At 47.9% G+C, this 21310-nt stretch overlaps 6 protein-coding genes across 6 annotated transcripts; 2 read left to right on the top strand and 4 right to left on the bottom strand.

Annotated features, from left to right (window-relative positions):
* Window positions 1-76: 76 nt before the first annotated feature.
* Window positions 77-6329, bottom strand: NUP188 (Nup188p; the record flags this gene model as incomplete). Its single annotated transcript, XM_024857493.1, has 2 exons — window positions 77-4947; window positions 5408-6329. The coding sequence occupies 2 exons, from the start codon at window positions 6327-6329 to the stop codon at window positions 77-79; spliced, it is 5793 nt and encodes a 1930-aa protein (XP_024714629.1).
* A 423-nt stretch (window positions 6330-6752) lies between these two features.
* C7M61_002106 (uncharacterized protein) lies at window positions 6753-9320 on the bottom strand (the record flags this gene model as incomplete). Its single annotated transcript, XM_024857492.1, has 1 exon — window positions 6753-9320. The coding sequence occupies one exon, from the start codon at window positions 9318-9320 to the stop codon at window positions 6753-6755; it is 2568 nt and encodes an 855-aa protein (XP_024714628.1).
* Window positions 9321-10546: 1226 nt separating this feature from the next.
* Window positions 10547-13867, bottom strand: MSU1 (Msu1p; the record flags this gene model as incomplete). Its single annotated transcript, XM_024857491.1, has 1 exon — window positions 10547-13867. One exon carries the CDS (start codon window positions 13865-13867, stop codon window positions 10547-10549), a length of 3321 nt encoding a protein of 1106 aa, XP_024714627.1.
* A 1854-nt stretch (window positions 13868-15721) lies between these two features.
* Window positions 15722-16624, top strand: C7M61_002104 (uncharacterized protein; the record flags this gene model as incomplete). The annotated part of the gene is made up of 1 exon (XM_024857490.1): window positions 15722-16624. The coding sequence occupies one exon, from the start codon at window positions 15722-15724 to the stop codon at window positions 16622-16624; it is 903 nt and encodes a 300-aa protein (XP_024714626.1).
* A 1114-nt stretch (window positions 16625-17738) lies between these two features.
* On the top strand, window positions 17739-18866 carry C7M61_002103 (putative cystathionine beta-lyase; the record flags this gene model as incomplete). Its single annotated transcript, XM_024857489.1, has 1 exon — window positions 17739-18866. One exon carries the CDS (start codon window positions 17739-17741, stop codon window positions 18864-18866), a length of 1128 nt encoding a protein of 375 aa, XP_024714625.1.
* Window positions 18867-18944: 78 nt separating this feature from the next.
* SNF5 (Snf5p) lies at window positions 18945-21236 on the bottom strand (the record flags this gene model as incomplete). The annotated part of the gene is made up of 1 exon (XM_024857488.1): window positions 18945-21236. The coding sequence occupies one exon, from the start codon at window positions 21234-21236 to the stop codon at window positions 18945-18947; it is 2292 nt and encodes a 763-aa protein (XP_024714624.1).
* Between the last annotated feature and the right edge of the window lie 74 nt (window positions 21237-21310).

Raw genomic sequence — 21310 nt, 5'->3', positions numbered from 1 at the left:
TTCAAGGCGAGATGATGTACGACTGAATAATCCAACGTCGCGTTGTATCAACATCCACATTCTGTGCAGCACCTCCTCAGCTGAGGTAGTCTTTGAGTTCTGAAATCTCCAGAATCACACCTCTGACAAATTCTTCATGTACTTTATCGTGACTCTTGAGAATCTTTGCTTCTTCTGGCGTGCTGGGCACGATGATAGACGAAAGGAACTTGGGGTGCTTGAGCAAATTGCTGATGTAGTCCATCAAATCCTCTCTTTTTTGTGGAGTTTCAAGGCCTGGGAGAATGGCCATATCGACGCTTGTAGGATTGTCACTGCTGATTTTTTCAGCTTTTGCAATTTCACTCAAAATCAGATACAAGTGCAAAATCTGGGTGGTTTCCCAAGTAACGGCCGATGAGACATGGAGAGACCGCGAGTCTTTAGCCCAACTCTCGATGCAGAAGGCAATCTGTCTTCCAAATGATCTGATTGTGTTGAAGACCTCCGTCTTGTTACCAGGTCCAAGCAAAGTGGCCGAAATAATTGGGAGAATTCCGGTCGTCCAGTTCCTGTGGAGCTGAGGTGAGTTCTCAATTGTAATACCACCTTCACGAAGCGGTTGAGAAATCACACTTTCTCTGATGACCATGAACATGTTTCTGTTGATGAACTTTTCAGCAAAGACATCCACCGAAAGAAGGAGCTGGACAAACATGAGAGTCAAATGAGAAAAGATAGGCTCCTCGTTCACCACAATCAAGTGCGAGAATGAGTAAAGGCTAAGGAAATTGTCCACTGTCTTGTTGTCTGTTAAGGAGTTCGCCAACTCTCTTTGAAGCGAATCTGGGATGTTGAACATCACGTAGCACTTGAAGATCGAGATCACCAAGCGCAAGTCATTGAGAAGCTCGCCTAAATCATGCGACTTGTGTTTCTTGTCTGCTCTTGAGAGATACACATCATTCTGAAGCTGAATAATGATGAGCCTCGATCCTTGAGAAACCACACGATTGAAGAAGTCTCGAAGCACACTGAACTTAGCGATGATAAGCTCGTGATCTTCTCCGAGTATGGAAAGCGCAATATGAGCTAACCTGAGCAAGGCTCTTTGGGTGACTGGAGTGGTGTTGTTCAAGTCAGAAGCAGCGTTGAGCATCGTGGATGCCTTTTCAATCACCTTGAGAGCAACCTTGGTATCTCTATCAGCCTTTTCAACTCCACCATTTGTCTGGAAGAGTAAGAAAGAAAGCTCAACCCTTTCAAGACGAAGCTGCGTTGCTGTCGCAAGAATGTAGGGTTCCTCAACAACATTGATGGTGAGAATTTCAGGCGTGAGTTTCAAGTATCGAGCAAGGTCTTTTGTAGGCGATCTGCGACACAAAGCAGTGATAAGTGCACCGATGGACTTGGCAATGGCAACTTGGGAGTAGTAGTTTTGAATACGAGCACTCCAATCCGCAATTCGATCCCTAATACCTACCCATTGAGGAGTTGACTGGAAAAGAGTGTTCATCATGTCAATCTCGTATAATTCATTGGCACTGAAACGGTTTCTCTTTCTGACAGATGTTGCAAACTGGGACAATTTGTACTTGGAGAAGTGCTCTTCAAACTCTTCCGAGATTGACTGAAGTGTTGGACCCTTTCTCAATGTGGGACACAAAAGACGAGGCAACTTCTCCACGAAGGAGTCCTTGTAAAGTACTTTAATTATCAAGTTCTTTGTCTTTTCGTTCTTGGTCGTGAAAAGAATGAGTGACAAGATTTCAGCACTTTTCGCAAGAACCTTGTTCCTGTAACAAGCGGCGATATAATCTTGTGGGTTCTTGAAGTGACCGTCACCAAGATCATCATCTAGAAGCTTGAGCATCTCTTTAACGAAGTGTTCATCGCTATTGTCTTCATTTGCAATCGTCCATGAGTTGAAGGCCAAAGAGATTGCGTCAAGAAGATGGGCAGTGACCGAAGGAGGGTAGTATTTGATCTCGTTGACGTTCTTCTTCAAAACAGCCAAAAGAGAGATTGTAAGCGGAGTTTCGCTCTTGGATCCACCAAAAACATCACGTCCACTGATGAACAACACAGACAAACCCTCTTGACTAGCTTCCAAGATCGAGCAAAGTAAGTCATATACAGAGATTCTGATACCGTAGTCATCAAAGGAGTTGTTCAAGTCAGATGCCAAAGAATGCAAGAAGATACGAGAGTGTTCACGCCCTAAGTGGGACAACATGGATGGCATTTGCTCTCCTTCCCAAATTCCACTTGTCAAGGTGCTGATCAAGTCAAGAACAGGTCTTCTGAATGAGCCCCGTGAGTAGATCTTCACCAAATTCTGAAGTTGGGAGAACATTTGTTTCTCAAAATGAGATGGCTTGCTGGTGATGAGACTTCTGCATCTTATCAATTCTTTTGAAAATGACAAGGCACTATTGATCCAGTGCTTGGAATAGAAGCCTGTGACATCTCTGAAGTCGTAGTAGTTCATGGAAGAGGCGACAGAACTCACCATTTTGTAAATTGGGATTGGAGCACGAGCAGAGCCATCCTCCTGTGCCAAAAAGGCATCAAGGATTTTCTGAGCAGAGCCGACGAATTCTTTGGCAGGTTCATTGTCTTTGAAGTTGCCCGAATTAGTGTCGAACACAGTTGTGATGATTTTGAGGAACACTTCAAGAAGCAAAATCCCCAATTCAAGCTTTTGCAAGCCATCATTGAAGTTGCAATTGATGAAGCTTTCAAAAACGACAATGGCATGCTCGACCATCACCCCGAGAACTTCTGCCTTGAGAACATCAGCATAATCATGCTTGTTTGTGAGACAATTGTGTGCTAAGGCGCCAATGAATTTGGTCAATGCGACGGTAAAATCGTAGCTTCCCTTCACCATTTCAATGGAGCCAAACATGATAGACATAAAAGGCTCTTTTCCACTGTTTGGTAGCAAGGATGACTTAGAGAGGTGGGGCCAGATTCTGTTGGAATGCAAGGGTAAAAGATTGGTGAGAAGCTTGACCACCTTCGTCAGTATCTCCGTATCACGATTGTGCAATCCTTGCTCGAGCAAACGGAATAAGATTTCCAAAATGTCAGAGTCATCGGTGTACGCGGACATGGCATCAAGAGCCACCTTCAAGTCTTCTAGAGAGACCTGAGAACTAGTCTGAACGAGCAAATGAAGCATATCATTGAGCACAAGCATCTTCTGCTTGTCCGCAATGTCAAATGTCTTGGAAATGTTTTGCACAACTCTACCGAGGAATGCCCATCCACTGTACTTGTACAAGAAAGTCACAAGCACTTTTCCATCTTCATTGGAAGGAATGACCTTTGCTTTTGTGTTGGAATTGAGTAGAAGCGAAAGCTTGTTGTTCACTTCGTATGGTGGATATAGGTCGACCATTTCAGAGAGCTTCATGAGGTCGGTATTTTCAGAGTCAATGTCACAAACCCTGCCGAACTCCTCTTTGTCAAAAACAGACATGTACGACTTGAGCTCACGGAACTCACTGAATGCAAAGTTACCGTTGATCGAGGCCAATTTGAGATATGGAGGAATGCTAACAGGGAACTTGGCACGAGACAAGACAATGGCGTTGATCACTTCGCTGTTCTCGTAGAATCTTTCCACCACGGCAGGGGGCGCTTGACTAAGCACTTGTTGAACGCATGTGGCTGTTTCGACATTCATGGGCATGAGTGGTAAGGCAACCATAAGCAAGCTGGCCAATACGATCGAGTAAATCTCGTCGAAATGGAGGAAAGAGTTGACCTTCATAATATCCTGGAACACACTGCTCAGTTCAAGGGTCTCAGTGAAGAAGGTGATGCTGGTATTGATTTCTGCGAGGGAGATTTCCTTGGTGAAGGCTGACAGGGAGTCAGAAAACTCCTCCACCACAATCGCCTTTTTGTATAGTATGATGAGCCACGCGTAGTTGACGATGGAGTTGATGCTTCTTGTGGAAATGATGTCGTTGATGAGCTTGAACGCCTTTCCATCATTGACGTAGGATGGATCGTTTGCTTCAAAGGGGTTCTCGATATCGAGCACTTGGAGAGATACGACTGTAGCCAATGATTGGAGGAGAACAAAGCACTCTCTGTTGGAAACGTAGGAGCCAAGGTCAACCATAAAGTTTGTTTCGTCCATGAACTCGAACCACTTTGTCACAGACCTCGTGCCGATGGAAGAAACGAAGATCTCACACAAGAGCGATAGCTGCTCCAGCATGAAGAGGAGCGTCTCGGTATAAATAATCTCATCCAATGTATCGACACCTGTTTTGTAGGCTCCAGAAGTTATAGATATAGCAGCCTCGCTGAGCGTATCTATCGTCAGTTCTGCGTACTTGGAGTCCAACACAAGCGATCTTCCCAAGTTCCGGATAGTAGAGGTGGTGTTTTCGTTGAAACGTCTGTTTAAGCATTCTCTGGCGATTCTGAGCACGGTACGTTTCTCCTTGAGGAGCATTGAGGCGTAGATGGTGATCTTGTCGTTCTTTCTGGCCTCATCCTTTTCGTCTCTGATTCTCGAATTGAGCAAGCTCAGCGAGCCCTTGACGTCTTCGAACTCTGGAATACGCATCTGTGTTTGCGTGACCACCCTCAAGGCCTCCTTGGGGTCCACCTTCAATAGCCTGGCAAGCTTGTTTGCAATATCTATGTTCTTCAGAACATCCGCAAAGAGCACCCCACGCAAGGTGATATCTTTAACTTTTTCAAGATCCTTGGACCCGCCAGCAAGCGGGTTTGCCAGAAGAATCACCTCTCTCAGATGCAAGAGAAACTCGTCCAAAGCATCGAGAATATGGAGCAGCGGCTCTTCTTTTATAAGGGTCAATGCGGAGCCAAACGTCCACAGGGCGGTCTGCTCCATGGGCCGAAGCGCCCGCGAGCGGGACACGGAATTAGAGGCAGGCATGGCTTCAAAAGGCGTGGAGTCTTTGTTGTTGATGGTTGCAACTCGCTTTTTTTCCATGTTGATATTGGTGCGCACACTCCAGACAGATGTGATCTGGTGAATATTAGAGCTCGTGGGGTGGTGTAAAATATGGTTTGTGGGATTTAGCGATATAGAGTATTAGATTAAAGGGCTATGATTTGTTTATTTGTGGCCGGGTGGGTTCTTTGTATTGGGCATTGCTACCATCGCGCTAATGGCTGCAAAATGGTCCGAGCCAGGATGATAGTGACTTTGAATTTGTAGATTGAAGAAAATCACCTTTTTACGACAAATATGTCTACGCCACGTTCAAGTAATGCATCGCTATTGAATGCCCTGCTATTGAACGCATCGTTGGGTGATGCACCGACTATGTACTCTGTCTGGTTCAGTAGCTGCCATCGTATGTGGCTTTCAGACACCAAACGTCTAAACCACCTCCGTTTTCCATCAATCCGAGATCACCCTAGTAGTAGAAACTCTTGTGCACCTCATCGGGAATGAGCGCATCAGACACAGCAGAGGCAACGAAGACGTCATCGTTGAACTCAAAAGCATCCTTTTTTCCTGGAGTACCATCCAAAGTGACATTCTGGATGGCATACTTTCCTGCCTCTGTTTCGCCGCTCACAAGCTTTCTCCATGCCTCGTGGCACTCCTCCACAGTCTCCCACGTTTCGGCAGCACCCAAGTACTCACCCTTAAAGGCAAACACGTTCTCAGGTTTGCCGTCAGGCTTCTTATAGTCCTTAAACCACAGCCTCGTGGCCGCAAGAAGACCAGGACACTCCTTCTCCACATCTGCAATGTCATTGAGCTTAGGTGCCAATTCGTCTTCAGTGTTGATAACAATCACCTTCCAGTCCAATTCGCCATCGTCAATCAAGGCCAACGAGCCCAAGACCTTGACGGTCACAATACTGCCTGTGGGTAGCACCTTGGCTCCAATCTCACATACATCCAATGGGTCTCCATCACCAAACAAGTCCTCAACATTGCTCTTCTTCGTAGGGTCCTCCCAGGTCTGTGGGAGAGCACCGTAGTTATGCACATATCCGTGGTATGGGAAAAGATTCCTCACAAAACGGACCTTGTTCTTCTTGATATCTTGGACAATTGGGTTGCCCGGTTGTTTGGGGTCGATTTCGAATTTACCATTCAGCCAGCGAGGCACCTCCACAACCATGGTGGCGGTTCTAGCCTCCTTCTTCTGCAGTAATGGAATATCGTGGAAGTACAGCACAACCTTGTTCAGTATAGGATCCACAGCATAGTTCTTATACTCTGGAGAGTATTTAGCGCCAACAGTTACACTTTCAAAATGGGGGATCGAGGAATTTGCTCTAAGATGGTTTTGCGTGAGCTGAAGACGGGACATGGCCCGGGTGCCCTGAGTGGTCATGGAAAAAAGACTTAGGTTTTTAAACCTGGGGTACATCGGTTATTTATGGTGAGAATGTTATCTCCTTTGAGTAAATCCGCGGCCCCACTTCGATGCCTATGAAAATGCACCTCACAAAAGAGCGGCTGGAAAAATGAGGAAAATACGGGAACAAGAAAGCAAGGACAGAAGTATCTCAAATCATATCTCAAGAGAGGCCGTTCAGAATCATGGGTAACTCGCGGCGCCTGTGGCAGCGCCAATTTCCGGGCGTACATCCGCATCGTATTGGTATGCTATTAATTTGGCCCCATGGGGCCGTTGTTTTGAATCGTAGGACAATAGGATCGCCATGTAAGTGAATCGTTGAAATCAAGAGGGCAGAGCCCCAAATATAGTTGGGCAACGAAAAGTCACACAACTACTGTGTCAGCTGATAGTCGTCTAAAGAGGAGACTCACCAAGGAACTGTGGCACGCACTTCTCGCTGAAACCAGAGTTCTCGTCAGTCACCTCGATGATCTTTTCATTGTCTTCAATCTCCCTCCTAGACCATCCGTATGGGTCTCTAGGAATCCAAAGCTTGGGCATCTGTGCAGAGATTGCCGGCTGGTCGTATGCATGTTTGTCATCGGCAACCTCCTCCTCCATGTTGTAGGTGGCAGGGATCATCCTTTTACTGTGTCTAAAGTTCAAGAAGACATCGGGACGCACGAAACGAACAAACCAGTTCTCGGATTCGGTGGTCTTGAAGTCACGGTCAGCCAACAAGGGCACGAGGTTGTGGCCATTCTCAAGCTGACCAGCCTCCTCCTCCACTCTGGCTTGGTCCTCCTTGTCCTCCTCAAGGATTTGATGTTCAGATCCCTTCTGCTTGTCCAAGATCTTCGATTTAAAGTCGGCCTCGCCCTTGAACGACACTGTGTGCGAGACACCATCCAATGGCTTCATGCAATCGATTGGAAGCACAGTAGTCAAACGACCAAAGGCAATGAGCAAGTTACGGTGGCAGAAGATGGTGAAACCAAGGCCAATAGCTTGCAAGGCCACACAGCCCCAACCCTTACCAACAACGAACAAACCCAACAAACAAACCTGGCCCAAGTAGAGACCAGTGAAAGTCTGGAACAATGCCTTGGGGTAGTGCTGGCCTCTGTTGTCAGGAGCCTCGACGAAACAGTAGGTCAAGTTGTGACCGTAGGCGATGAAGGCGAAAAGGAAAGCCACGCAGCCAAACAACAAGATCATTGGTGCAATAATGGCAAAAGCCAACGTGATAGCAGCCAAGTTGGTGAAAAGTGGGAAGGTAGTACCCCACATAACCAAACCCAAGCCAGAGAACCTGCCCCACTTCTTTCTGAGTGTCTTGTCCAACACGGCACCAAGAATGTAAAACAAGAAGAAAGTGACAACCTGGAAAAGAGCACCACCAGCGATGGTGAAACCTTGCAAGATGAGGTATGAGATGAAGAAGTTGGAGGATCTGGGCAAGTTGGCAGCCAAAAGAGTCATGGCGGAAGCAGGATTGTTGATGATGGATGTGACTGCAGCCGTAGCAGAGGAGGCCAAAGCAGTCACGAGGAAACTGTTAACCTGCAAGAAGCCGTAGTAGCATGTTTGAGTGAAGTCCTCGGTGTGCTGGAAAGAAACACAGCCTGCAATCTTTGCCATTGCTCTGATGAACATAGGCAAGATGGTCATCAACAAACTCAACATAATGGTTGGCAATAAACCAGTGACAACACCGAGTAACCAGTCAGGCAAGTTCTGGATCCAACCCAACCATGGAAGCTTTTCGGTCAAGTTGTTGATGTTAGAGATAACACCGACAAAGGCCACTGGAATAGCCCAGAAGATGATCAAGGCGATAATGATTGCCAGAGCAATGAACTTCCTGGTGATTCTCTCCCACCAGAAAAGACGCATGTTGTCCCAGTCAATGTCGCTTGGGTTGAAGCCAATGTATGCTGGGGTCATTCTCAATGGGTTGTGGTGGATGACACTTTGGTAGGCGATCTGGGCACTGTACTGGTCCTCAAACTCCACGAAAAGCGAGTTCTTGGGGGTAGCGTGCCTGTAGACCTTCTGGAGCTTCCTGACTTCCCTGTCCAACTCCACAAGCTTCTGGCGACAGTGCTCAATCTTGTCGATCTTCTTGGAGAAGAAGCCGCCCTCCTTGACTCTGGGTCTCTTGTTCTCAGGAACGTACGAGTTGATGTCATCAGGATTGTCCACCTGGATTCCCTTCTTGTCGGCCTTCTTCTTGGCCTTCATGCCAGCAGTCAAGAGCTTGGTGGTGGCGGCCTCCAACTGCATGGCAACGTTCTCCCTCTGTCTGACCTTGTGGGCCAACTTACGGACGTTTCTGGAGACGTAGATGCGCTTAACACCGTTAAAGAGCTTCATGAACTGCTTCTCGTCAAGGAAAGCGTCAGGCACCGATTGGAACAACACAGTACGGGACGACAACTTGTTGGCGTAACGGGGCGACAGCAACACGGCTGCACGGAGCGAGTTGAAGAAGAAGAGCTCCCTGTAGATCATGTAAATGACACCGCCATAGAAGAACCAGGACATGAAGGCGTGGGCATAGTATCTTCTGGGGTTTTTGACATTGGCAAAGGAAAGCTGGTCCAAGCCCTCGTGGCCGTTACCATTGGTAGCGTTCACAGGGAGCAAGATGATCCAGGTCAACATGCCTCCCATGAAGGTGAAGGCAGTCATGATAAGGTAGCGCAAGAAGAAATAACCGTCCATGCCACACTGCTGGAGAATAAAGGAGTGTGGTTTCGTGAGCAACACAAAGATCCATCTGACGGGGTCCTGAGGAAGCGGTTCGGGCTTCTTCTCCTCGGGCACCAAATCAAAGGAGGATTTGGGGGAGTAGATTCGCTTGAACTTGAGTCTGAGGATCAAAAAGCCGGCAACAAAGCAGCCCAAAAGAATCAGGTTGGACACCAACGTGACCAACACCGCCGACGTCGACGTACTCTGTGAATCAGAATCGGCCATCAGGAAGAAAGTGGTTGATGTTAGCAATTCGCATACGCACAAACAACAGATTGAAGAAGGAGGGGATGATTTGAGGCAGGGTCCCCAAAATTTACGAAAACGGAAGGTGGGCACTACGAGAGAATGGGCTGGAGAATTGCACGCTTAGATTGGAATTTTGAAAAAACGCCGGTTTTGTGGAAAAAGACGTTGGCATTCGGGGTCCTTCTCCATCTCGGTATGCTGTCTGTGCAGAGCTGACGAGCACCATAACACCGCAATGCATACTCAAAGGGGCAGTCAGAGCAAAAAGGCGGGAATAAAGGAAATCAAAATTGAAGTTTTCAAGAGTTGGAGTTTTCTGGAAATCACAAAATCGTATTTTCATCCCGCCACATCCGGTTTTGATTGCTGTTGGCTTTGTTTCACAGCAGGCCCGAAGTTGCAAATTCTCAGCCTCACGAAGCGCAGCGCCAGAAACAAAAATAAATCTCCGTACAATGAAACGAATTTGACTCAGACGGATGGGGGGTTTGTTGTGGTGGATTTTTGTTTTCTTGGATTTCGTTCTCTCGTTTGATTTGACGAGCGGAGAAGAAGAAAAAAAATGAAGTCACCGTGAAAACTTCCATTTTGCTTTGTTCTAGAAGCCCACAGGGCGTTCCCCAGCTCCTTCAGCGAGGGCTTGAATTTTGAGATACTGCCACTTTGCATGGTCCAGAGGTTCATCCAAAAACGTTCTCTTCACGTTGTTTTCATTTATTTTCTAAAACCCATTTGTTTACTTCAACGGCTCTACCCTCCCATCCAAGCATTTTCTTCTATCCATTGTTCGTGATTCGCGCGGCGGTAGATCCAGATCGTCGTGTCGTCATATGCGTAAGAACGGTGCCTTCGACGATTAAGGTTTAAGCTTTAGAGGCGAAACACAGTGCATGTTTGCTACTTGGAACGGAATTGTTGGTTTTTGGAACTTCAGTTCGTTTTTGGAGTTCCAAGAAATCCATCCTTCTCTTCCGTGCACGGAAGGGTTCTTTGCAGAGAACACCCTGAGGATTTCGCAGCCAAGATAGTTAAGGTGCATCAGAATCACCAGATTCTACAACCTATGGAAGATTTAGTCGATTTCAACACCGCCTACGTTTCAGACATAAACAAGCCTCAATGTCTCACTTCGCCCCAAAAACAAGCCTCAACGGTCCATAGACTCCTGTAACACCATCCTACCATTACCTGTATTCCGCTGCCTATGTACTGGTGAGCTCAACGGTAAACTCATGCTCTATCATGTCTAGCTTTTTTATCTTAAAGGTGGGCTTCACCACCTTTCCAACCTCAAACTCGCCGCTGTTGAACCGCCTCTTGACGCCGTCGTCAGCGACAATTGTCGTCTTCATCTGGTCAAAGTACTTGAGCTTGCACCTCACATCGCCTCGTTTGGCGTCTCCCAAAAGCAAAAACTCAAACTCTATTGGCTCGGAAACGTCACCACGCTTCAACTGCTCAAAGTATTGCTTGAGGAAGCTTGCTTGCCAGAACCGAGTAGACGACCTCTGCGCTTGCTTGTTGATCATCAGACAAATCTGAAGGTGGTTGGCGATTCCAGATAAATCCTTCTGCTGCTCTTTGGTCCATTCGCCTTGCTTCACAAGGTACTGTCCAAGCATCCACTGGTTCACCATATCGGTGTATCTCCTCAAGGGAGACGTAAAATGCGAGTAGCACGAAAGCCCGAGGGACTCGTGCCCATGTTGATTGGTCTCGTAGTTGGCTGCGGTCATGTGCTTGCCGAAATCAGCCATTTCTTGAACGGTCATTCCAGGACCATTTCTGTGTTTGTCCATGAGCGCCTTGATGTCAGCTTTGAAGTCAGAGTTTAGGTTCAACCTCTGTGTTCTCAAGATGATTGGGACGTCGTTCTTGATGGCAAAACTGGAAGCACAGTGGTTTGCAGTCACCATGAAATTGGACACTAGTTCCTGAGACTTGGACTCTTGGGACTGATCCACATCTTTCTCGATGCTGATGACTGGCACTTGCTCGGCATCACTGACCATGGCTATTCTGAAACCCTTTTCTGTTTTCTGGAAGTATGGCTGTTCAACATCGCCCTTTGGCTTGTAATCAACGAAGGTCTTGCTCGACTCGTTGGGGAAATCAAGTGCACCCAAAAACTCCCTGACACTTTTCAATGCCGATGCAACTCTAGAGAGGTTAAAAGGATCGGACTCCTGGCCGTCTATCGTGCCTTGCAGAAACCGCTCGCAATTGGATTCATCAGCCAAAATCTTATTCACCTCTTCATACGTGATGCAAACAGCATTGTCCTGGATGTTCAAAAACTTGATCTTTGTTGACTCCACAATGCTCTCCATGAGTTTATGGGCAGCCTCAGAGGTTGGTGACTTTTCGAAAGTTTCCAAATCTTTGCGGCTTACCAACATCTCCACACCAAATGATCTATTCTTTCCTGGAGCGTCCATACCGCAGACTTTCGAAATGAGTTGAGGCATCATCAAGGACGCACCTTCAGGCAAGTAGGTTGTGGTGCCTTTCTCGAAGGCGATCAGATTGAGCATGGAAGAATCTTTGAGAACAGATGTTGGATCAGCGACGTGCACAACGACCTTGAACGAGTCGTCCAAGTATTCAATGGAGATACCATCGTCAATCTCATGAGCAGTGGCCGAGTCAATGCAATAAATTGGAAGGTTAGGGAAATCCTCCCTTACTGAAGCATATGGATCCTTCTGGTGGAAATCAGAAGCAAGCCAGCTATCGGTAACTGGCGATTTGGCTTCTTTGATCTCATCCTCGAAAGCCTCCAAACTCAAATCCAGCAATGCCTCCGTAGCAGAAGCACCCTTGACGGCTTCCGAAAGTGCATCCTTCGTATTAAACTTTTGATCAACAAAGTCGTAGTATTGCTTGCCAAGGTCGCTCTTGGGTGAAACCCCCGTATCGGGAAGATTAAGTGAAGAAGACCACCGAGAAGGGTTGCACCAGAGCCCTTGGTCCAAGGAAGTGATGATCTCAAGTGCCCTGCTCTTGGAGTATTCATACGAATAAGCAACATCCTTCCTCTTGCGAAGACCTCTGAGATCCAAAGCGTGGTCAATGCTTCGTATGAGGTTTCCCACCACACTTTCCAACATTCTATCTTCAACAATATTGCCTGCCACAAAGTCCCTGAGCACGCTCATGACCTGCTTGAGCTTCTTGGGTTCTTTGTAGTTCTTCTTCGCCACAAAGTCAGTATAGAACCTTGTGAACTGCTTGATGCCAGTGCCCTTCAAAAAGTCCAATGCGTCAGCTGTATCAATGGACTTGCTTATGGGGAGAATATCCACATTGAGAGGCACTTTGGAGTTGTGCTGGAAGTTGACCTTCCATTTCCGTGGATTTTGGGCCAAAGCGACCATGAAGCCAATGTAGGAGCTGATGGGAAAATCTTCCTTTTTATACTCCTCACTGGGCACCTCCACAACGGGCTTTCCGAGAACCGTAGGACCATGGATTCCCAAGTAGTCAATCTGGGCATTGAGAATCCGAAACTCCTCCTGACCGTCGGCGTGTTCGAGAAGCTTGTACTTGCGTTCAAAGTTCCACACCTTGTTGAGAAGCTCCAAGATAGGAATCGACCGAGCCAGCGAGATGAGGCTGTTATTCTCGTCGTACTGCAAAATCTTGTGAACATTGTCGAGCACGCGAGTAAAAGAATTGATCTTTCTGAAGCTCAGAATGGCGGTATCGACAAGCGGTTTGGAAATGATCCTTCTCACAGGTGTAGGCACAATATAAGTAATCACATCTGTGTCCGTGAGCAATTGCGACGCCGCCTGGGCCATAATGAAATCGTCGCCTGTCGTCAGAAGCTCCTGATCGGAACCCTTTTGCAGTTTCTCCTCCTTGGGCAGCCAGCCCTCAGGCAAAGCTTCTGGAGACCTTGCAAACTTGGAATCAGGCAACCCGATAGGCGCCAATCCAGGGTGTTTTTTCTCAAGCTGGATCATATCGAGTTCCTCCACTTTCGAAGGAGGCACCACGCCAGGAACCCTGAGTTTGATCTGGTCCCGATGCACATACACTATTTCACCTTCATGGTTCACCAAGGTGTAGGTAGAAGTCTTGAGATCCTGCGGTTTCTGCACCACGAGGTGTGCCAATGTGCTCTGGGAATCGAGCAAAACCAAGTCGCCTATATCTAGAGGCTGGAGGTTGTGTTGTAGCGATATTCTCCCGTCCATCAAGTACAGTCTAAACTGCCGTATGGTCTCCTCCATGTCCAACTTGTGATCCTGTTTCCACCTTTTCCCAGGCTGGTCTAGCCGTTTAGCCACTCTGTCCCTCGAGTCCCCCAATATCTTATTCACCAAGTTGGCGTTCAGAAGCTCAAAGTCCAAGGTCACATTGGACGGATCGTAGTACTTCTTCTTGGTTTGCTGTGAGACCTCCTGGGTCACGGCAAGAGCTTCTTTGGAAAGCGCCGCCGGAGATTTCTTTTTCGGTCTCGGCGCCGGCACGGTGCCCCGGAACCGTCGGGAATGGCGCTGGACGGTCCGAAACATGGTGTAGTAGCTGCTGCGATGATGCGATGAAGCGATGCCTTGAAGTGCACGTGAGGTGGATGTGGATTGTGGGGGATTCTGGGGGATTCTGGGGGATTTTTTGTCGTTTGGGGGGAGTTTGGAGATTTGGTGGGAGGGTTTGGGATTTTTCGGTTTCAGGCTGTGGGATGTGGGATGTGGTTGTAGTGGAGGTGGAGGTGGTGGTGTTGGTGAAGAGGTATGAGAAACAGGCTAGTGAGAAGGTTGAAGCAGGGAAGAGGAGTGGTTCCGTGGTTGATTTGAGCAGGATTTTGTGGTTCTACTAGGTATTAATTGTTAATAGTTAAATGTTCATTTTTTGCAAAAAAGGAGATGTTTGGGTAAAACAGGGTAGCCTTGAGGAGGGCTCGGTTAGCCTGTTTGCAGCCATTCTCAGTACACACAGATATGACGTATTACGTTGAATTTCAGAGTAATTTCATTGAAGTTGGCCCGATTCTACGTCAATTGCTATCATATTTGAAGATTTCACTATCGAAACTCATGGTAAGCTTGTTGAGGTTGTCTATCACAATTCTCTGAGGTGATGAGGTACTACCACCAATGTGACTTTGATGGCTCGAGCTCAATCAAGACATATCAAGCATTTTCCGTTGACTGGAATCTTTCAGACTATGATACTCCAGTTTAAAATCATCTATAGAGCTAACAAAATGAGATAAGTACAAATCATTAACGTAATCCTCTCACACACCCTAGACATGTTGTTAAAACTCAGAGTGATTTTATAAGTATCTCAAATTACATTTGGATTCATCATCCGCTATTTTCTCCAGTACCTCTTCTTCAGATTATCTTCTTCAGAAAACCTCCTGTGACCACATCACACCTGGTTATACTACACGATGACCCACCTGCCATGGTGGCTGCGAAAACTACTACATCTACAAAAAACCCACCTCCCAGCCATACCAGAATCCCCCACATGCCAATTTTCCAAAACCACGCCATATCCAAAACCACCCCCACAATGACCTCATCCCAAAGCCCCCAAACGATCCACCTCGCTCAGCCCCGAGCCCACCTCAAACCTACCCCCAGACATCCACCCCACAATGCTAGCGCTGGTCACCTCCAAATCCAAAACGAAATGTCAATTTCCACATTCGAAAGAACCGAAAAATGCTCTTTTTGCCGCCCCACTTTCCATCATCGTCTATTCTACTGCACGGCTCTGGTTGGTGGGGAATGGCTGCGAAAGATCTACAACCAGCTACCATAGGCCGTGGATGGAGACTAGTCATTCAACAATTCAAAAAGCTCTTTTTTGAAGATTAGTCATATCAGTTAGTGCTAGTGCCCTCGACTCAACTCTCCATTACATACCAAAACAGCCAATCTCATCTGGTCCTCGTCTTTTCATTTCCACCGGGAAGCCGATGCCGACCTGGCCATACTAAAACCCGCCTTTTCAAACCTTCAAGATTTTTGGAAATTGTGCAGTCGGCAGCAGCCGAAATGGAGATCCCCGAAAGGCCGGCCGTTGAGGGGAGATAGCAAGATGGCGTGAGTCTGTTTCGGTACACCGTTTTCGCAGCCATCGGACCCACCAGGGTCCACCGAATCCACACAAACGTGGGAATTTTTGGAAAAAAACAAAAGATTTGGAATCGGAGCGCCAAAAATAACCAGGTTCCCTTTTTTCAAAATTAAAAAACCTCCCCAAATGCCCCATTTCACTGGACCCCTCGCTTCACTATGGACAGCCTTATCGCTCGGCGATCGCCGAAGCATCGCACCCCGCGATAAGCACTATAAGTATGAGCCCAAATCCTCCGATCCAGATCCACCAAATCCCACCCAGCAAATACCAACATGTCCTTGATCGACTCCTCCTACGGCAAAGCAAACGTTAAGTTCTTGAAAGTCAAGCGTGACAAGAAAAACCCCAAGATCCAGGAGGTCTTGCAGGCCAACTGCCAGGTGCTCTTGAGAGGTAACTTTGACATTTCTTACACCGAGGCCGACAACGCCCCCATCGTTCCAACCGACACGGTCAAGAACACCATTCTCATCGAGGCCAAGAACACCGAGGTCTGGCCCATCGAGAGATTCGCTGCTCACCTTGCAAAGCACTTCACCACAAAGTACAACCACGTTTCCGGTGTTGAGGTGACCATTGTCCAGGACCTCTGGAACAAGTACGAGGTGAACGGCAAGTTGCACGACCACTCGTTCCGCCACCAGGGCTCCGAGACCCGCAGAACCTTCTTGACCTACGACAAGGCTTCCCAGAAGACCACCATCGTTTCTGGTATCAAGGACTTGAAGGTGTTGAAGTCGACCGGCTCCATGTTCTACGGCTACCACGACTGTGACTACACGACTTTGAAGCCTACCGAGGACAGAATCTTGTCTACTGACGTTGACGCTTCGTGGAAGTTTGAGCTGCAATTGAGCTCCCTCGACGACACCATGCAGAAGGCCAGAGACGGCTTGTTTGACAATGTCTACAATGCTGCCAGAAAGATCACCTTGGACCGTTTCGCCTTGGAGAACTCTCCTTCGGTCCAGGCCACCATGTACAACATGTCGCAGGAGATCTTGGACGCTGCTCCTGCTGTGGACACGGTGTCCTACTCCTTGCCCAACAACCACTTTATCTTGTTCAACTTGGAGTGGAAGGGCATCAGCAACGACGATTTGTTCTACCCTTCGTCTGACCCTAACGGCTTGATCAAGTCCACTGTGGGCCGTAAGGTCACCGCCAAGTTGTGAGCAACCCAACAGCTAGTCTGCCAGGAAGCTCTCCCGCACGTAAATAAGAAAAGACGTTACGACCAAAAATTTTTCACTTCGTAGAATTCCGTAATTGTGGAGGCCTGGATCGTTATCAACGACCTGCACAAAATACCCCACCGCACATCTCGCGGCATCAGATCTCATAATGTAAATAAAGCATCCATTATTGGGTATGGACGATTTTGAGAAATTCCACCTACGAAAGGCCAAAAGACGGCCTCTAGATGACGTCTCGTCACTGGTGAACAAACCAAACCTGCATAGAAAAGACCAGTCTAAACTACTACCGTCCCGCCACAATAGAAACATAGATCCAGATAGACCCAACCATGCATCCGAAAAACGCCTCAAACTGACGCTGAAAATGTCATTATCGCAAGTTCTGCTGCTTGCAAAACCCATACTTAATCAGCCCCTGTCAAACGAAAAATCAGCTTTTTCCTCCAAAAGTCTTCTATTCGATGTACCTGCCTCCAAAAGGCCGAAATTCGAGCCGAGATACCGCCACATCACAGAAAATGTTATCAAGCCCATGAGCGACACCAACCAACTCACCAGCCAGAGCAATGCCTCGGTTAGGGCTTTCACAGAATGGTACAGGCTTCGAAACTATACATTTGTGGCAAAAGAGGGTACACAATGCACCGCTGAAAAACCCGAAAATACGATAGAATCCAGATCTCTGATTGCGGAAGCCCAACAAAAGCCCCAGAGCTTTGCCCGTTTTACCGTTGTAGAAGCCCATCGAAGAGGTCCATATCTCCTAGCGGTTCTGTTGTCCTGCACCAAAGCACATGGGTTTGCGCAAAGTGGCATATTTGACGTATTACTTATGAACCCGGACTCAAGAATTGACGCCCGTCAACACGACACAGTCTTGCTTTCCGAACAGGGAAAATTTGCCACCAAAATCGCTGGAGTCGACATTCCCGTATATGCGGTCTGGAAAATTGAAAAATCCGCTTCCAGCACCAAAACTGACTAATTCCCAAATCGCCCCATATGCATCTCATGCATCCGTGCGCATCCACACTTTGGCTCATATAAATACCCGATATCCTAACCCAAATAGTCGACAATTCAGATAGTCATGCCCCGCTTATCTACAACCGGAATCCACGGTGCCGACCACCTCCACACGGTGCCTGATGTTACTCCACCAATTAACATCTCCACTACATTCAAGTATACCAATGATCCCGATAAGCTTGAAAAAGCACCTCCTGGACCCTTCCCATATGAGGTGGGCAAACCAGTCTACTCGCGTGAGGGCCACCCATCGGGTGAATTGGTGGAACTGACGATTGGAAAAATCACAAACTCATATGCTGTTGCTTACAATTCTGGCCTCAGTGCCGTCTATGCCGCTTACACCCACCTCAACCCCAAGGTATTGTGCATCGGGCAGGGCTACCACGGTGTTCATGGAATCGCTGATATCTGGAAACGAAACCATGGATTGAAGCAACTCAGCTTGAAAGACGAGGATTTGGACAAATTGGGCGAGGGTGACGTCATTCACTTGGAGACTCCAGTGAACCCGGATTCTCAGGTCTTTGACATTCAATATTTCGCCGATAAGGCCCATGCCAAAGGCGCCTTTCTTGTTGTTGATTCGACTTTTGCCCCACCGCCTTTGCAGGATGCATTTGAGTTTGGAGCTGATCTAGTGATGCACTCTGCTACCAAGTATTTCGGCGGTCATTCAGATTTGTTAGCTGGCGTGCTTTTGACAAAGAGTGAGAAGGTCTGGCGTGAATTGATAGACGACCGGATTTATTTGGGAACAAACATTGCCAATTTGGAGTCGTCCCTCTTGCTCAGGAGTTTGAAGACCCTTGAATTGAGAGTACTCAAGCAGAGTGCCAGTGCCACCAAGATAGCCAAGTTCTTGGACGAAAGTAAGGACAAATATCCTGCAATTGCCAAAGTTCACCATTCTTCCTTGCAAAAAGATGAATTTGTTGCACGCCAATTGAAGGGTGGACACTCCCCTACATTTGCTTTCGAGCTCCAGAACGAGGACCAAGCCAGAAAGTTCCCTTCAAAATTGAAGTATTTCTACCACGCTACTTCTTTAGGTGGAGTCGAGAGTTTGATCGAATGGCGAGCCATGTCAGACAACACTGTATCACCTTCGTTGCTTCGTGTCAGTGTAGGTCTTGAGGACGTGGACGACTTGATCGAAGACATCACAGAGGCACTCAAAGCGGTCTAAAAATTACAGTAGTCTATTCAACACGCAATGTGGTTTTATTTATATTACAGGTCTAATTAGGTACACTATGGTAGAATTTTAATGGTATCTGCGAGGCATCTTGATCTTCACGAAGAACGAACCTCCGTCACGAGCATAGGTGACAAGCTCAGCGTTAGGAGGCTTGTAATCAGGGTTTCTGATCTGCGTACGGTTAACAATAAGCTCATTGTAGCCGTAAATTTCAGGAACACCAAGATCAATACCACCAGGCAAGATACTCGAGGGCATAGGCGTGCGGAACATCTTGGGAATCTCTGAGAGATCGGGTAGCGTCGTCTTGACACCTCTTCCAATATGAAGCCCGCTTCTTCTGGAAGCAGTTCCCCTGTTCACGCCCATGCTTGGTCCGTTCTCGTTGTAACTGAAGTCGTTGTTGTGACGTCTACGACGACGAGACTCTCTCTCCATCTCCTTATCAATCTTCTCCACCTCCAGCTGTGTGAGCTTGTTCAAAGCAGGCGAGAAATCAGATACAGCGGCTGGATTACGCAACGTGGTGATGAAATCCTCCACCTGCTCTCCGGCTTCGCTGTTAGTGAGCACACGTAAAGGCGGGAGTAGGTGAGAGCGGATCTCATCTTCACGAACAAGCGAACCATCAAAGCTGTAGCCCACAAGAAACAACGCCTTGTGGAAAAGCTGCGCTTGCTCACGAATACTGAATGCAATGGCGGTGACAAACTCGCCAGGTAAACTCATTTCATCACAAAGAATAGTTGCAAACTCCTCAGGATCGTTTTCGCTGAGACTCAAGATGTCCCACTCGAACTGATCCGTGAATTGCGTGTTGTTGATGACAAGGTCAATTTTGATAGGAACCCGCAACTCGCCCATTGGGTTATCGACAATGGGTTTGAAATCCTTGATTTGCTCGTTGACGGTATTCATAATGGAATGGAAATGCTGGTCTGGAATGAACTTGTAGTCCTCGATAAGCGTACGGACGAAGTTCTCGATTCTGTACGTTTCATCGCCCAAGTCCCACAAGAATGTGTCTCGAAGCTTGAACCTATCTCTTTCCTGGTCAAAATCTAGACGAATGGGGACCAAAGCCTTGTTTTTGCCTGTCTTCAAACCTCGCAAAACGGCCTCATTTAGTTGCTTTTCAGTGTAGCCAATGTCGGGCACACGGGAAAATGGCTTGTTGTTCTGAGGCAAGATCACCTGCGTGGCGGTGTTGCTGATACCGTTACCGTAGCCCAGGTAGCCCTCACCCCAAATACTGTTGTTGTATTGGTTTTTGTCGGAGGCGTTGATCGCGTTCATTCGGAGCTGTTTGATGGTGTTGTATGTTTTGATGTCACGAGCCATTTTCTCGATCATCGTCTTGTTCTTTTTGGATTGCTGCAGCGAGCCACGGAGATAAGAACTATCCTTCTTGATAATGTCCTCGTAGATCTTGATGTCGAGAGGCACCTCTTTGCCCTCCTCAGCTAGTTTTTGAGACCACTCGTCGAGCGATGCGAGCTGCTTCAAAGGAAGCTTGGCCAAGGAATCGGGCCCAAATCCTGGAGGATACTCAGGCTCCTCTGTGTTGCCGAAACGCAGTGTTCTTGAGCTCTGTTGAGGTCCAGATGCACCTCCCGCAGGCACAGCCCCAGCCATGGGCCCAGGAATCGTCAGCATGCTGTTCATGGATGAGGCAGCCGGGTTCCCGCCCATGGCAGCTGCCGAAGAAGGGTCGGGGATTCCGCCCATGGCGCCGTACAAGCTATTTCTGGCTTGACCAGGCTGACCTCCCATAGGCATTTGTCCAGGAGCACTGGCACCCTGTGGAGGAAACTGGCCTCCGAATTTCTGCACGTTGTTGTAGTTGGACAGAGAAGCCGCCGCCACCGCTGCTGCTGCCGCAGCAGCAGCTGGGTTGTTCATACCTCCAGGCATTCCATTTCCGCCCATTTGAACGTGACCCTGAGGACCCCCCATAGGCTGGCCCTGAGCCAGAACCTGGTGGCCTGCACGCTGCGCCTGGAGTTGTTGTTGTGCCTGCTGGTTTTGTGGCATGTAGCCTGACGGTATGTTTCTGTTCATCATCCTCTGGTTGGGAGTTTGTGCTAGGTTTTGGTTTGGTTGTCCTGCCATCTGGCCCATCCCCTGACTCATACCAGCCTGCTGCTGCTGTCTGAGCAAGGCCTGCTGTTGCTGCAACATTTTGTTCTGGTAAAACTGGCGCATGGTGTTTTGGAACTGAGGGTTATTTTCAAGCTCCTGAAGCTGCTGAGGCGTGAAATGCTGGAATTGGGGAGGGAGCATGGCATTGGGCCGCTGGCGTCCTGCAAACTGCTGGGCTCCTTGGCCTGGGTTGCCGGCGCCCTTGTTGAAGTTCATTGTGGTGTGGATGTTGGTGTTTTTCGTGGGTTCAAGTCTAGATATAGCGGTGCGCGCACGACCCCTCTGGGGAT

Source organism: Candidozyma pseudohaemuli, assembly GCF_003013735.1.
Source record: "Candidozyma pseudohaemuli strain B12108 chromosome Unknown scaffold00003, whole genome shotgun sequence".
NCBI classification, from domain to species: domain Eukaryota; kingdom Fungi; phylum Ascomycota; class Pichiomycetes; order Serinales; family Metschnikowiaceae; genus Candidozyma; species Candidozyma pseudohaemuli.
The sequence above is the reverse complement of the archived record's forward strand: the minus strand, read 5'-3'. Positions and strand labels throughout refer to the sequence as shown.